The sequence below is a fragment of the Rhinoraja longicauda genome, chromosome 22, assembly GCF_053455715.1.
Source record: "Rhinoraja longicauda isolate Sanriku21f chromosome 22, sRhiLon1.1, whole genome shotgun sequence".
Lineage (NCBI taxonomy): Eukaryota > Metazoa > Chordata > Chondrichthyes > Rajiformes > Arhynchobatidae > Rhinoraja > Rhinoraja longicauda.
Genome location: NC_135974.1, coordinates 16,951,192 through 16,968,595, shown reverse-complemented (window position 1 = coordinate 16,968,595; position 17,404 = coordinate 16,951,192). Strand labels below are relative to the sequence as shown.

Here is a 17,404-nt window from a genome sequence, read left to right as displayed (position 1 = left end):
CATCGATGTGAAGTTTTCCAAGAGTCGGGTTGATGCAAGATAAAGTCACAAAGGGCATTCTGCATCTAGCCAGATGAACAAGATTCACATCATGTGCAGATCAGATGCTGATTGTTAAAATGAAACGAGGAAGATAGATCAGTAGAAAGAAGGAACTGCTGATATTGGATTATAAAAAAACCACAATAGGCAACATTTTGGGTCAGGACCAGATCCGAGACGCCACCTATTCACGTTCCCCAGTTGTTTGTAGGTTAATTGGCTTCTGTAAAACTGTAAATTGTCCCTAGTGTGTAGGATAGGAGCAGACGGTGGGCCAAAGGGCCTGTTTCCACACTATGTCTCTAAAGTCTAAAGATGCTGCCTGACCCACTGAGTTACTTTGTGCCTTTTTTTAGCTTGAGTCCACTCCGTTTACCCGCAGAGAGAGCTCACCCCCTCCCCACTCATCGGCACCATTGCAAAATTAAAGCAGTACCCATTTGCTGTACTTCAGAGGTCCTGTGAATCCTAGTGCTTCAACCAGTTTTGTGAAGGGTCCCACTTGTTCCTCCACAGGCCGAGCTGTATCTTTCACATTGTAAAACTGTTAAAGATAAAACAGACATGTCAGTGACCAGTCACCAGACCATTATTATTTACGCAAACTTGAACTCAAATGCCAAGGACAACAATAAATTAACCTGGATAATCAAAGAACTGCAGATGCTGGTTTCCAAAAAGTAACCGTTGTGCTTTATAGACTTTAGATACAGCACGAAAACAGGCCCTTCGGTGCACTGAGCCCGCGCCGATCAGCGGTCAACCCGTACACTAGCACTGTGCTACACACTGGGGACAATTTAGTGTTTTTTTACTGAAGCCAATTAACTCAAAACCTGTACGTCTTTGGAGTGTGGGACGCAGTCACATGGAGAACATACAAACTCTGTACAGATAGCACTCGTAGTCAGAATCTAACCCAGGTAGATGATGTGTGTTTGTCGGTTAATTGGCCCTCTGTAAATTGTTCCGCATATGTAAGGAGTTGTTGAAAAAGTGTGATAATGTAGAACCAGTGTGAATGGCCGATCAATGGTCAGCTTGGAGTCAGTGGGCCAAAGGGCTTGTTTTCATGCTGTATCTCTAAACTAAACTAAGTAACCTGCATTTATATTTAATAGGAACCAGAGGGGCAACTTTTTCAAACACAAAGAGTGATGGGTATAAGGAACAAGCTGCCAGAGACGGTAACTGTGGCTGGTACTATTACAGCATTTAAAAGACACTTGGATAGGTACATGAATAAGAAATGGTTTGAAGGGATATGGACCAAGTGCAGACAAAGTAACAGGACACCACAAACAGAGTCTGAAGAAGGGTCCCAACTTGAAACGCCACCAATCCATTATCTCCAAATATGCTGCCTAGACCCTGCCTGAGGTACTCCAGCACTTTGTGTACTTTTTTTGTAAACCAGCACCTGCAGTTCCTTGTTTCTATACCAAGCAACATCAGCCACATATGCTGCAATAGTAACGTTGAAAATCGAGTTGTGGTTTTGGACTAAATTTAACTGAACTCAAGATTCACTTCTTGAACTGCATGATGTGATTCATCCTAATCTTTGGTGGAAATTCAGCACAGTAAATTCAAATTCAGTCAATTGAGGGGAATAGGTAGGGTGAATGCACAAGAGTCTATTATCCAAGCTACCCAACATGGGTTTAAGGTGTGAGGGGAAAGATTTGATAGTAACCTGACAGGCAACTTTTTCAGAAGGTGGTGGTTATATGGGACGAGCTGCCAGAGTAGGCAGTTGAGGCAGGTACTATAACTGCATTTAAAAGACACTTGGACAGATACATGGATAGGAAAGATTTAAAGGGATATGGACCAAACGTGGGCAAACGGGATTAGTGGAGATAGGGCATTTTGGTTGGCATGAACGATTTGGGCTGAAGAACCCGTTTCCGTGCTGTGTGACTCTATGATCAAGGTCATAATTGGACTGCACAGTACAGATTTTTAGGATAGAGTTGGGGAAGAGGGCAATTACTTATACACTCAAGATTTTTCTGTTTTGAATTGAAAGTACTGCTAATAAAAGTAGACACCTTGGCAACAAGGACAATTTAGTACCAAGGACACTAATTCTGACGCTCTACATGGTTTGTTTACCCGGATCGATTGGCACAACTTTGGCTTCATTGGTCAGGGAACTGTGTACAAAGTCAGGAAGTCATGATGCAGCTTTATAGTACTTTGGTATATTGTGTGCCGTTCAGGAAGAATATGGAAGCTTTGGAGAGGATGAGGTTCGCTGGTCATTGCCACCGCCATCCAGAAATACCAGCAAACAAGGTTGTGCTGTGGGAACCCACCCATGGAAGACGGAACCCAGGACGACCAAACAAGACGATGCTGAAGGCGTTGACAGAAGACGCATATGTAGAGACAAAAGAGGAGATGGCCAGCTGTGTGGAGGACGAAGATGTGTGGGGCGTCCGTCACTGTGCCCGACGGAAACCAGCACCACTGCGTCGCTAATATTTTAAAACAATTTTAATTAATTAATTAATTTGGAGAGGATGCAGAAGAGGTTTACCGGAAGGCTACCTGGTTTTAGCAGATATTTGGTTAAAGGAGAGGTTGGACAAACTTGGATTGTTTTTTCTGGAAACTCAGAGGTTGAGGGAAGACCTGATGGAAGTATATAAAATGATGAGAGTCATGGATATGATAGACAATCAGAACCTTTTCCTCCCAAGGATGGAAATGTCAAAGACAGTGATGCAGTGTTGAGGTAGACACAAAATGCTGGAGTAACTCAGCGGGTCAGGCAGCCTCTCGGGAGAGAAGGAATGGGTGACGTTTTGGGTCGAGACCCTTCTTCAGACTGAAGGTTGCAGTGCTGAGGTTTTATAAGGCACTTGTCAGACCACGTTTGGAGCATTGCGAGCAGTTTTAGGCCAAATATCTGAGGAAGGTTGTGCTGGCTTTGGAGAGGGTCCAGAGAAGGTGTACACGAATGATTCCAGGGATGATTAGATTAACATATGATGAGCGTTTGATGACACTGGGTCTGTACTCGCTGGAGTTTTGAAAGAAATGGGGGGACCGTCATTGAAACTTACTAAATAGTGAAAGGCTTGGATGGAATGGATGTGGAGTAGATGTTTCCACTAGTGGGAAAGTTTAGGACCAGATACCATAGCCTCAGAATAAAATGACGTAAGTTTAGAAAGCAGACGAAGAGGAATTTCTTTAGTCAGAGGATAGTGTATCTGTGGAGTTCATTGCCGCAGACGGCTGTAGAGGCCAAATCATTGCCTATTTTTAAGGCGGAGATTGTCAGATTCTTGATTAGATAGGGTGTCAATCCTAGGGAGAAGGCAGGAGAATGGGGTTGAGAGGGATAGATAGATCAGCCGTGATTGAATGATGGAGTAGACTCCATGGGCCGATTGGCCTACTTCTGCTCCTATGACATGAAAAACTGGAGGATGTATGGTGAGAGGGGAAGTGGTGAGTGCCTGGAAAGTGCTGTCAGGGGTGGTGGTGGAGGCAGATACAACAGTGACATTTAAGAGGCTTTTGGACTGACATCTGAACAGGAGGGGAGTGGGGGGATATGGACGACATGCAGACAGAGGAGACTTGTTTAACTTGGCATCTTGTTCAGCACAGACATTGTGGGCTGAAGGGCCTGGCAAGGCAGCATCTCTGCAGTAAAGGAATAGGTGACGTTTGGGGTAGAGTCCGAAGATGGGTCTCGACCCGAAATGTCACCTATTCCTTTTCTCCAGAGATGCAGTCTGGCCCGCAGAGTTACTCCAGCTTTTTGTGTCTATCTTCGGCCTGTTCCTGTGCTGCACGGTTCTGTGTTGTAACCCACCGTTGGCGTTGAATGAACGGCCCGAAATGGCAGCGGGTGTCCCGGTGAAGCATGGAGCAGCGCAAGGCCCGAGGCAGGAGTGGCGAGCCTGAGAACGTTGCCGCCGATCCCCAGACTGCGAAGCACCGCTCGAAGCTGAAAGAAAACAAGAAACCAATTCAGACCTGCGCCATTGGCAAATACCAACAGTGGCCACTGTGGAAGTGAAAGACGAAGAGCTACATTTCCCCCATCTCGTTACCTGCTGTGAATTTTTACTCATGCTCATAAAGGAAAAGTGTAAGTAACTGACCTCACCAGGTATATCACTTAATTAGAAACCAGAGTGTATAACAGCATTGTGCCACCTTAAACTCCCCCACCACCTGCTCCAGCGTCATGCAATGAAATGAGTTTACCCATGAGTATAATCCAATATCTAGAAGCCTTCTTGATCCTCTGCGATGGCTGTAGTACCCATGCACGACTTCAGCACTGGTGCTCCCTGCAAAGTTTAACTAGCAAGCAAATTATGAATACTAGCCCATTGACACCAAGTGTGTTAAACTATAGGGGCAGGGCATCACAGTGATGCAGCGGTAGACTTGCTGCCTTACAGCGCCAAAGACCTGGGTTTGATCCTGACTACGGGTGCTGTCTGTACACAGCTTGTACATTCTCCCTGTGACCGCGTGGGTTTTCTCCAGGTGCTCCAGTTTTCTCCCACATTCCAAAGATGTGCAGGTTTGTAGGTTAATTGGCTTCAGTGTATAGGATAGTTCTCCTGCAAAGAATGATCGCTGGTTGGTGCAGACTAGATGGGCCGAAGGGCCTGTTTCCACACTATATCTCTAAAGTTTATAGCATCATATAGCCCTTCAGCCCATCTCATCCATGCCAACCAAGATGCCCCATCAAAGCTTGTCCCATTTAGCTGCATTTGGTCAGTTCTTTCTTTAGTTCAGTTCCTTCTCTAAATGAATCTGTCTCCATTGCCTCGTTAGCACCTGTGTGGTTCCAACCTAAATAAAAACACGGGGCAAATCCAGCTGGTTGGGTGACAGGTTCGAATCGTGGAGTTACACAGCATGGAAACAGCACCTTCAGCCCAACTAGTCCTTGCAGACCAAGAAACCCTATCTAAGCTACATACCAATTGCCCGTGTATGGCCCACATCCCTCCAAACCTTTCCTATCCGTGTACCTGTCCAAATATCTTTTAATTGCTGTTATAGCACCTGCCACAACTACCTCCTCTGGTAGTTTGCTCCATACACTCACCACCCTCTGTGTGAAAATTCGGCTTCCGATTAAATCTCCATCTCTCACCTTAAACCTCTGCCATCAAGTTCTTTACTCCCCCTACTCTGGGGGGAAAAGACCCTATCCAGACCTCCCAACATTTGATTTTACAAATTCATAATTTTGATATCCAAAATTCAGAATTTTACATCAAAATACATAATATGGCGCGTAATGCAACTTTTCAGCAAAAAGAAAAGTATGCACGCCAAATGCGCGTACGCGTTGCGCTACATTCATGTGTGAAAAACGACTATTATTTCCAACAGTCTGTAGTTCTTGGACTACATGTACAATGTCAGGCCTATCATGAGTATATTCTGCTATTTATAGAAAGGTTATTGAACAGAGATACTTTCTGCAACACAAAGAAAAAATTGTGTTGTTTTATTTTTTCTATTTTGCTTTTTCCTGACAAATCCCAATTCTCTTGGTATTGAATAAAAGAATGGTCGGAAAATGTATGACTATGAGTTGATATATGCGACTCGACTAAGCATACGGAAGTACTTGTTGAAGTAAATTCGCACATTAATTGATAATCAGCCCAAAAATGTGGTAATTTGCTTTTCTGCTGTGTTTTATATTTTAACTCCGTCTTAATTAATATAGTTAGTTATATAATCTTGCACTTAAATTTAATATTTACTCATTACAGTTCCACCACTGATTTTCTAGCACGCTTGGTTCCAGAGCTCTGCTGGTTTATCCAGCCGGCCAAGGAAGACGGCTATGGGGATAGATGTGCTGGCTCCAGCTGGGCTGGAGTTCCAGAGCCCCCGGCCACAGGCTGCAAATTCAACCCACCGATCAGTCATGGAAGTCCAGATGAGGCCGAGATTGGCTGCCTTGCCCAGCCTGGGTGCCACATTTTCGGGGAGACTTCCAGGGCGGGGAGATTTCCCGCGGAACCCCTAGCGACCGAATTGACAAATTGGCCATGGCAATCCCGATGAGGTTGAGATCAGCTGCCTTGCCCAGCCTAGGTGCCACATGTTCGGGGAGACTTCCAGGGCGTGGAGGATTTCTCGTGGAACCCCTAGCGACCGAATTGACAAATTGTAATTACTGATGGTTTTGCGGAAAAATGTGAGACGAAATCGGAATGGCGGAAATGAAATGTGAGGCGAAATCGGAATGGCGGAAATGAAATAAGAAAGCGGAAACTTTCCGCCAAATTCGGTAGGGTTGCCTATCTATTGATTCTCCCATCTTGGGGGAAAAGACACTATCTATTGCTCTCATGTTTTAATACACCTCTATAAGATCACCAAACTCAGCCTCCTATGTTCCAAGGAATAAAGTCCGAGCCTGCCCAACTGCTCCCTGTAGCTCACGCCCTCAGGTCCTGGCAACAAATGTGAAGATTGCATGGTTTATGTATTTCCAATAATGAAGCCACATAACTAATGCACTCCCTTTTGAAAAATAGAAAGGTTTGACAGGAGCACGAGACCGTCGTGGAATGACAAACTGTTTGTTCCATTACCATGGCTACCTCTGTAATCCTGAAGCAAACCAAAACTTGGAGAAAATACACACCATCAGCACAAGGGAATAGAAATACATCAAAGTACTCTCTGACCTTATTCCAATTGGAAACATCAAGAAGATGGCACTCCCTCTCTGTTGCAACAGTCAATTTGGTACCAAATCCCAACGGCAATTCCGGGGAAAGATTTGTTACAGCTCTGAGACATGCAAGTCTTTCTGAACCACCAAAATATTTCCTCATGGTAGGTCATAGATAAAGTTACTACATATTCAGCAGAGATATTAAACTTGTTTACAGCAGCCAGATTATTACACAAAACATATCCTTTTATTCTGAGGTTGTGCCTCTGATCCTACTCTCTCACTAGTGGAAACATCCTCTCCACATCCACTCAAGCCAGGCCTTTCACTATTCGGAAAGTTTCAATGATGAAATACCAAAGAGTGAAAGGTCTAGACAGAGTGGGTGTGGAGTGTTTCCACTAATGGAGGAGTCTAGGACCAGAGGGCACAGCCTCAGAATAAAAGGACGTACCTTTAGAAAGGATATGAGGAGGAATTTCTTTAGTCAGAGGGTGGTGAATCTGTGGAATTCATTGCCACAGAAGGCGGTGGAGGCCAAGTCATTGGGTGCTTTTAAAGCAGAGATTGACAGGTTTTTGATTAGTAAGGGTGTGAAACGTTATGGGGAAAAGGCAGGAGAATGGGGTTGAGAGGGGAAGATAGATCAGGTATGATTGAATGGTAGAGTAGACTAGACTTTAGAGATATAGTGCCGACCAGCGATCCACCTGTACACTAGCACTGTCCTACATACTAGGGACATTTCAAAGGTCTTTTATTGTCACGTGTACCAATTAAGGTACAGTGATATGCGAATTACCATACAGCCATACTAAAAAAGCAACAAGACATACAACTACATAAAAGTTAACATAAACATCCACCATAGTAGCTTCCCCACATTCCTCACTGTGATGGAAGGCTATAAAGTCTAATCTTCTTCACTCATTTTTTTATCAAAGCCAATTAACCTACAAACCTGTACTTTTTTGGAGTGTGCGAGGAAACAGGAGCACTCTGAGAAAACCCACGCGGTCACAGGGAGAACGTACATACTCGGTACAGATAGCTCCATAGTCAGGATTGAACCCGGGTCTCTGACGCTGTGAGGCAACAACTCTACTGTAGAGCCACTGTGCCTTCCCAGAGTCCTCGATGGGCCGAATAGCATAATTCTGCTCCTATGACTTATGAAAACACGTAGCAGGGACTGTTCTGATATGCAATGTGATCAAGGGAGATTCAACAGGAACCTTAAAGGCTGTTGGATAAACACTCGAGCGGCAAATTTGTAAAGGTATTGGGAAGCAGCAAGGGAATGTGACCAAAAAATTTAAAAAAGAGAGAGAGAGAGAGATGTTCCTCCAATTGCAAAGTGACCAATTGGATAAGCTTTTCAAAGACCTACCATAGACTGAACAGGCCGAATGGCCTCCTGTGCTGCATCCTCTATGATATAGATGCAGTCAGTGATGGTAGTCAAGCAGCAGGATGCATGTGTCTCTCTGGATCGTAGTGCGACTACCAAACCCGAGTCCAATGGGTCCAAGGTGGGTAAAAAAAGGACACAAAAGCTGGATCTGTGAAGTAAATGGACAGGCAACGTTTCTGGCTGGGTCCCTTCTTTGGACTTATTGTAGTAGGGAGGGAGAAAGCTGGAGGAGAGATGACGGAACAAAGCGTCAGGTGACAGGTGGATACAGGTGAAGGGGGAGAGGTTGATTTGTAGATGGGTGGACAGGCCAGAGATGAAAAGGAGCAAAAGGCAGTGAGATAAGGAGAGAAAAGACATGAAATGCAAGGCCCTGGGGAGGGATGAGGTGGAAGGGGAAACGTGGCAGATTGTGGGAGAAATGGATATGCATCCCGGTGGGACACAGGGATGGGAGGGGGAGAAAATTGAGGGGTAGGTGGGTTTGTTAGTAGGTTAACCAAAATTGGAGAATTCAATGTTCATACTGCTGGGGTATAAGCTACCCAAGCGGAATATTAGCTTGCGTGTGGCCGCACACTGGCAATGGAGCAGGCCCAGGACAAAATGGTCAGTGTGGGAATGGGAAGGGGATTCAAAATGGTTAACAACAAGGAGATCCAGTTGCTCGGAGAAACGGTCAGAGTCTGTGCTTGGTCTTGCCGATGTAAAGGAGGCCACATCGGGAGCACCGGATGAAGCCAATCTCGGTGTTGGGTTCAGGTCTCGGTGTTGGGTTCAGGCTTCAATTACATTACAAAATAGGAGGAGGCTATTTGACCCATTAGTTCAATTCCCTCTCCCAGATGTGTGAATCAATCAGTCCCATCCCACCTCATTGCTCTCTGCAAAAGAGCTACATCCCACTAAGTTGCAAATCCATTGCATTTGACAGAAGAGATTGGTGGAGAAAATAGGAAACTAGGCGCTAGCAACTGCAGTTGCCGGTTTACAAAAAATGCTGAAGTAACTCAGTGGGTCAGGCAACATCTCTGGAGGACATGGATAGGTGACGATTTGGGTCAGGACCTATTTTGAGACTAAGGGTTCCGACCTGAAAATAGAAATCTACATTATCTAGAGATCAATAAACCAGAGAACATTGACTGAACTGATGGCAAAAAACAAGACAATAACTATTGGAGGGACTCAGACCCAAAGACTCCGGCGATTTATAAAAATTACGATGCTGTCAGATTTCTCCCTCTCCTGCCCTCTCCCATCAGGCAAGAGGTACAGAAATGCGAAAAGGCACACCTTCTAATTCAGGACCAGTTTCTTCCCAGCTGTTATCAGGCAACTGAACCATCCTAACACCAACTAGAGAGCAGTCCTGAGCTACTATCTACCTCATTGGAGTCCCTCAGACTATCTTTATTTTGCACTAAACATTATTCCCTTTATCCTGTATCTTTACACTGCGGGTGGCTCGATTGTAATAATCTATAACCCTTCTGCTGACTGGATAGCATGCAGCAAAAGCTTTTCACTCTACCTCAGTACACAATAAAGCAAACTAAGCACTCCTGAAGCACAATGCAAGACATTCAAAAGGCAAATTTCAGCTGCAGGAAACATCAGTAAAGGGAACAAAGCCATTCAGGAAAGCTGGGAAAGAGTCACCAAATGCAAATAGGCGGTTCCACATGTGGTACTGGTGTTCATTCCAAGTTGTGTAACCACGCCCCAGAGCAGTGTGTTGGTTGCACTAATATCCAGATGGTTTTGTATAATTTGTGTATAAATTTTCTCTCTCAATTCCATGACCATTACTGCTGCACTGAAATATTAAGGTTTCCAAAACATTGAACATGGAACAGTACAGCACAAAAGCAGGTCCGTCACCCCACAACATCCGTGCCAAACCTGGTGCCAAGTTTCACTCGTTTGTAGGTACTATCGCAACATTTAAGAAACATTTAGACAGGTACATAGATAGAATAGGTTTAGAAGGATATGAGCCAAATGCAGGAAGGTGGGACGAGTGTAGATGGGACATGCTGGTCGTTGTGGGCAAGTTGGGCTGAAGGGCCCATTTTCAAGCTGTATGACTTTATAGTACATGATACCATATTTAAAAAATAAAATCTCTGTGCAATATCTGGAACGGCAGCCACTAATTCCAATCATGCGTACCTGGCTGTGATAACAGGTGAGTATATGCAGCTTTGCCTGAGGAGGCCCAAAGCTCATTCCAAAGTCTCGTGGTATTTCTCATGTTACTGGAAGCTCCAAATTAAATCCAGAAAGTGCCTAGTTATGACACAAAGTGCTGGAGTAACTCGGCAGGTCAAGCAGCATCTCTGCAGATCAAGGATAGGTGACGTCTCGGGTCGGGGCCCTTCTTCAGACAGATTGTAGTAGTTGGGAGAAAGCTGGAAGAGAGGTAGGGGCGGAACAAACCCTGGCAAGTGATAGGTGGATACATGTGACACAGGTTTGATTGGCAGATGATTGGACAAAGACCAGAGATTAAAAGGTGAAGAGTAATGACCTGCTCCCACCTCTCTTCCAGCTTTCTTCCCACTCTCCCAGAGACTCTCCCACTCTCGGATATCCACTGTGAATCTTAATATCATTCCAACAAGAACACTCCCACCTTTCAACTCCACTCTAGTTGTAATCCTGTGAATTCCATTCCTCTGCTTTTGTGGTCTGGTAAAACATCCCCCTCAAACATCCAGGGAATCCCTTTCGGAATGTCCCGATTACCTTTTTGGTCTCTTGCATGCAGTGAAGTTCATATCGTAACGGCAAATTTTTTTTAAATTCTGCATTGCCCCAAGCATTTGCCCATTGTATTGAATCTCAACTGCAAAGAGAAATATCTTCACTCTTTCTACTCCACGTAAACCCTTCACGACAGGATAACGGATTTCAGCTTCCAGTTTAGACTGGGGAAAATAAAGTTGAGTGAAGATTTGATAGTGATGGACAAGATCATGCAGACACAAGGTATTGCTTGTCCATTCCCTCCACAGATGCTGCCTGACCCAGTGATTTCCTCCAGCACTTTGTGTTTTCCTTAAGATTCCAGCATCAGCATTTCTGTGTCTGCATGATCTTGTACATCTTTATCAAATCTTTGCTCAACTTTAGTTGCTTCAGTCTACACTGGAGGTTGAAAGCCCTTATCTCTAGAAGTCAGGGCCATCCTAAGATGGCGAATGAGACTATATCACTTTAGAGACACAGCGTGGAAACAGGCACTTCGACCCACTCAGCCCGCACCGACCAGTGATGCCTGTACACTAACACTATCCCACGCACTAGGGACAATTTACAATTTTACAGACGCCAATTAACCTAAAAACCTGCACGTTTTTGGAGTGTGGGAGGAAAGCAGAGCACTGGAGAAAACCCACGTGGTCACAGGGAGAATGTACAAACTCCGTACAGACGGCATGCGTAATCTGGATCGTACCCGGGTCTCTGGCACTGTAAGGCAGTAACTCTGCCGCTGTGCTGCTCTGTCTATTCCCTCCACAATGGAATACTTGTTGCTCTAACGGAGGAGTGATTAAACCGGTTGGATTTATACTCTCAACAGATTGGGAGTGAGGTTCCATCGCAGTGAAACATCATGAGGCTAGACCGCTGGAAATAGGGGCGAGAGTTCTCCTGTCTAGGCATCTAGAATCTCAACCTAATACATTGGCCTTAAGATGATGAGAACTTTTTTTCACTCAAATAGCGAATCTTTCGGAATCTCTAAGCAAGAAGGATGTGGAGGTTCGACTGGTGAGTATATTTGTGAAAGAGAATGGTATATTTTTTGATTTTGAGGGGATTGAAGTGTGACATTAGTGCAGTAATGGTGGTAACAAGGTGAAAGACTCTGCACGGTCTTTGCAAAACTTGGAGCACTCAAGTTGTCAGAAATTCACCCCTCTCGATAGAACAAGAACGTTTTGCACTCTGTTTACTTGTAAATACAATCCCAGAAAGTTCAAAAGCTGGCATAAACCTCAGATCCGAGTATGTTCTTAGAATTTCCGAATATCACATTAGTATTCTGTGGTAATGGTGGTCTTGCTGTTTTCAATCAGTATCATTTTCAGCATCACTGTTAAATATCACCAACATGGTTTTCATTTCACTGAAGCCACCGTTTATCAGCACATATTTTGAAAACTGCACACAGTAGAATGGTTATGAAAGCCACACCTAATCTGAAAAGTCACAGAAATCTCTTGACCTTCACCCTCTCTCGTTCCATTGTACCTACAAGGGAATTTGTACGTTAGTTCCCTCAGAGGGAAAACAAAATCCTTCATAAGCTCTTCTAAATATCACTGCCCAATATATATTCATTGAGCAATGTTAACCAAATGTAGTTTGAAAATTAAAAGCCTCCAGGGAATGTTGCGGAGAGAATCCAATCAAGGGGCCAGTACAGAAAGCGAGCTGGGAGATGGATACCATTTATGTTTGACACAGAGCGGCATCGCATCTTGCAAACATCACCAAGCAAATGAGTCTACCCCCCCTCTTCATTCTCACACAGGCATTAAGGACCCCTTAACACAATGGTACAGAAGTGTGAAAACGCACACCTTCAAATTCAGGGACAGTTTCTTCCCAGCTGTTCTCAGGCAACTGAACCATCCTGTCACCAACCAGAGAGCAGTCCTAACTTACCATCTACCTCATTGGTAACCCTCGGATTATCTTTCATCAAACCTTACAGAACTTTATCCTGCACCTGTGCAATGTGAACAGCTTGATTGTAATAATGTATAGTCTTTCCGCTGACTGAATAGCACGCAACATAAAAACTTTTTTACCTCAGTGCATGTAACAATAATAAACTAAACTATCTATGAAGGAGGACCCTAACTGGAAACATCACCTATCTTTTATCTGTTAATGCAAACAAAAGCTTTTCACTGTATCTTGGTACACGCGACAATAATAAATTAAAGTAAATAATCTATGAAACAATCCTGACCCGAAACGTCACCTATCGTTTATCTGTGCACGGTGAACTAATGGATTATATTCATGTGTAGTAGCCTTTTTTTGACTGGATAGCGTGCAAACAAAAACTTTCCACTGTACCTCGGAACACGTGACAATAAACTAAACTAAACCATCTATGAAGTAGGGTCCCGATCCAAAACGCAACCTACCCATTTTCTCCCGAGATGCTGCCTGAACCGCTGAGTTACTGCAGCACTTTGTACCTACCTTTGGTATAAACCAGCGCCTGCAATTCCTTTTTATTATATCTATCCTTTATTATAATATCTAGGTTTCATATTCGACCATGGCAAGATAATTTTCCCCTTCCCTCCCTCCTATCCCCTTCCACATGATGTCAGAACAATAGCCTCCTCAATGTCAGCGAGACGAAGGAGCTAGTTATTGACTTCAGGAGGCACAGTGGAGCGTCCCATTCAGCTTCAATGGTGCGGAAAAGGAAATTGTCGAGAGCTTCAAGTTCCTTGGCGTTAATATTATCAACTATCTGTGGTGCAACAGCCAAGAAGGCACATATTCACCTCTATTTCTTGAGGAGTGAGGAAATTCAGCAATGATTCTTACAAACTTCTACAGATGCTCCAAAGAAGGCATATTGTCAGGTAGCATCATAGTTTGGTTTGCTCTGCCCAAGGCCACCAAAAAAAGTGAGAGTTGTGGATGTAGCCAAGTCGATCACACAGACCAGACTTCCCACCAGTGTGATGAGCTATAAAAGCTGACCTTGAGAATAACGTCCAGCAAAGACATCCTACTTATCACAACACAAGAGGCCATTCAGCCACCAAGTCTTTGCAAGGAATCTTTGTGCCCTGAAATCCATCTACCTTCTTGAAGACATGAGGAACTGCAGATGCTGGAATCTTGCATAGAACATAAAGTGCTGGAGTAACTCAATGGGTCAGGCAGCATCTCGAGGACATGGATTTCTGGTCAGGTTTAAGGATGGGACCCAACCTGAAACATCACCTATCCATGTTCTCCAGAGATGCTACCTGACTCGCTGTTTCTCCGGCACTTTGATCGCTGCACCCTCTGTGGCACTTTCCACTGCTTCTCCACATCTCAGCAGGATATATCTTATCCAGATTCAAAAGAAGACCAGGATTCTTCCCCAACGCCCCCACAGCCCTGGATACACCTTCCCTACCTCCAGCCTGTCAAGCCTCCACCACAGAATTTATTCAATAAGCCCATTTTTTCTTCCAGATCTTATCCTCGAAATCAATCACTGAGAAATCAACACCTTCTCTGGCTTCATCACACAAAAGGCAGAGAATCCATTTGCTTCCATAAACACCCGTCCTCTCCCCTGCACTCAGTGCCATCCTCAGAACGCAGCCCCACACATGCCCACCTTCCAGACCCTCTCCCCTGTCTGCCCTCCTCTCCCCTGCTGTTCCTCCCACTTCTCCCTCTCCACTCATCCCCTCCCCTCTGCACTACATTCCCAATCTCCCACCCTACTATTCCCCCCAGCCTAAGTATCCTTTCCCCAATCTCCTTCTCACATCCACATATTCCACCTCTCTCCATACTCCACCCTTTCCCCACCCTATCCCTCCTCCCCTTTCTCATCCCTTCTCCTACCAATCCCAACCCTCACACCTCCATTAACCAATCCCAACCCTCACACCTCCATAAACCAATCCCAACCCTCACACCTCCATAAACCAATCCCAACCCTCACACCTCCATAAACCACTCCCTACCCCTTATCCCTAAACCCCTCCCCTTCATCCCACCTCTGCCCTTTATCCTTCCACACCACCTAACTCACTCCACATCACATCCCATCCCTCATCCACAACTCACTCCCGGAGTCTCTGTCCCCTCCACACTACTCTCCCCCGCCCCCTCTCTCCCGCCCCACTCTCATCCTCACCCCCTTCTCCACCCCACCCCCCGTCCCCCTCTCCTCTCCCTTACCAGAGGGCCGCCACTCATCCCCCCGCCGATCTTCCCCTGACCTTCTCCTCCGGTTTCCGGTCCGTTAACGCCGCCCGTCCGACTCCGACCTGAACCCCGTGTCCCCCGCTCCCCGCTCCGGAAAACCCGGAATGCAGCACCAAGGTTCCCGCTGCGGTCGGGTCCGGCACGAGTCTGCGCTGCCTTGGGGAATGGAGACCGTCCCTGGGAATTCCCCACCTGCACTCACTCCAGCAGCAAATAATCGGGTTTATTGCCCCCTGAAGCTCGTTAAACTACTTTATTATCAATAGAAGCACAAGAGACTGCAGATGCTGCAATCTTGAGCAAAAAAAACCCCAAACTGCTCAGTTTGTATAAATAAAGAACTGCAGATGCTGGTTTATACCAAAGATGGACACAAAAAAATGGAAGTAACTCAGTGGGTCAGGCAGCATCTCTGGAGAAAAAGGATGGGTGGCGTTTTCAGTCAGGAACCTTCTAGATGACCGGAAACATCATCATCCTTTATCTCTGGAGATGCTGTCTGACCCGCTGAGTTACTCCATCACTTTGTGTCTATCTAAACTGCTCAGTTTGTTTAGTTTCTTTAGTTCATAGAAACAGGCTCTTTAGCCCACCCAGTCCATGCCGACCATCAATCGCCCATTCACACTAGTTCTACGTTATCCCACTTTCTCCTCCACTCCCTACACACATGAGCGGCAATTTTACCAAAGCCATTAACCTGCACATTTTTGGGAAGTGGGAGAAAACTGGAGCACCTGGAGGAAACCCACGTGGTCACAGGGAGAATATGCAAACCACACACAGACTGCACCCGCGGTCAGGATCAAACCTGGGTCTCTGGTGCTGTGAGGCAGCGGCTCAACTCAGTGCACCTTGTGCCACCCCTTTAAAAGTAAAGTTTTAAAAACAAAAAACTGCTGGAACAATTCAGTGGGCCAGGCAGCATCTGTGGAGGGAAATGGAGAAGGGTCCTGACCTGAAACATCGTCCGCCCATTTCACTCTTTGTTCTTGGCAGTGCCGCCCAGATTAGTATGGGTGTCAAAGGTTACAGGGAGAAGGCAGGAGAATGGGGTTGAGAGGGAAAGATAGGTCAGCCATGATTGAATGGCAGAGTAGACTCGATGGGCCAAATGGCTTAATTCTACTCCGATATATAATGGTCTTATGGTCTAACTTCAAGTTGCTAAATGTAAATATCACCAACAATTTGTACTGGAAATTCACATTGATTCTATGGCAAGAAAGCACATCAAGGACACCATCACAGGAGAAGGATCCCGACCCGAAACGCCACCAATCCACATCCCCCAGAGATGCTGCCTGACCAATGAGTCACTCCAGCACTATGTCTTTTTTATTAACTAGCATCTGCAGTTCATAGAACATAGAGCAGTACACCACAACAACAGGCCCGATGGCCAACAACACCTGTAACAAAAAGATACAGTCAAAGAAGAGGGTGTGACACATCCTTGATTATGCTGGTGGCCTTGCCGTGGCAGCGTGAGGTGTATAAGAAGGAACTGCAGATGCTGGTTTAAAATGAAGATAGACACAACAAGCTGGAGTAACTCAGCGGGACAGGCAGCATCTCAGGAGAGAAGGAATGGGTGACATACTGTCGTATGTTGAAAGGCTGGAGCAATTAGGCTTGTATACACTGGAATTTAGAAGGATGAGGGGGGATCTTATTGAAACATATAAGATAATTAGGGGATTGGACACATTAGAGGCAGTAAACATGTTCCCAATGTTGGTGGAGTCCAGAACAAGGGGCCACAGTTTAAGAATAAGGGGTAGGCCATTTAGAACGGAGATGAGGAAGAACTTTTTCAGTCAGAGAGTGGTGAAGGTGTGGAATTCTCTGCCTCAGAAGGCAGTGGAGGCCAGTTCGTTGGATGCTTTCAAGAGAGAGCTGGATAGAGCTCTTAAGGATAGCGGAGTGAGGGGGTATGGGGAGAAGGCAGGAACGGGGTACTGATTGAGAGTGATCAGCCATGATCGCATTGAATGGCGGTGCTGGCTCGAAGGGCTGAATGGCCTACTCCTGCACCTATTGTCTATTGTCTATTGTCTACAATACGGGTCGAGACATTTGGGTCTGAAGAAGGGTCTCGACCCGAAACATCACCCATTCCTTCTCTCCAGAGATGCTGCCTGTCCCGTTGAGTTACTCCAGCTTTTTGTGTCTATCTTCAGTGTGAGGTGTAGATGGAGTCAATGAAAGGGAGGCTCGATTGTAATCATGTATAGTTTTTCCGCTGACTTTATAGCACGCAACAAAAAAGCCTTTCA

The 17,404-nt window shown here is 45.4% G+C and overlaps 1 protein-coding gene across 1 annotated transcript in view; it reads right to left on the bottom strand.

Annotated features, from left to right (window-relative positions):
• The window catches only part of uqcc1 (ubiquinol-cytochrome c reductase complex assembly factor 1), an 84,705-nt gene extending 69,512 nt beyond the window's left edge, over window positions 1-15,193 (bottom strand). Inside the window, exons 1-3 of the mRNA XM_078418852.1 lie at window positions 15,099-15,193; window positions 3,878-4,012; window positions 479-586 (exon numbers count right to left, since the gene is read on the bottom strand). Of these exons, the coding sequence (XP_078274978.1) occupies window positions 479-586; window positions 3,878-4,012; window positions 15,099-15,116 (261 nt within the window). The 5' untranslated portion in view covers window positions 15,117-15,193. The remainder of the gene's footprint in view (window positions 1-478; window positions 587-3,877; window positions 4,013-15,098) is intronic.
• Window positions 15,194-17,404: the final 2,211 nt, after the last annotated feature.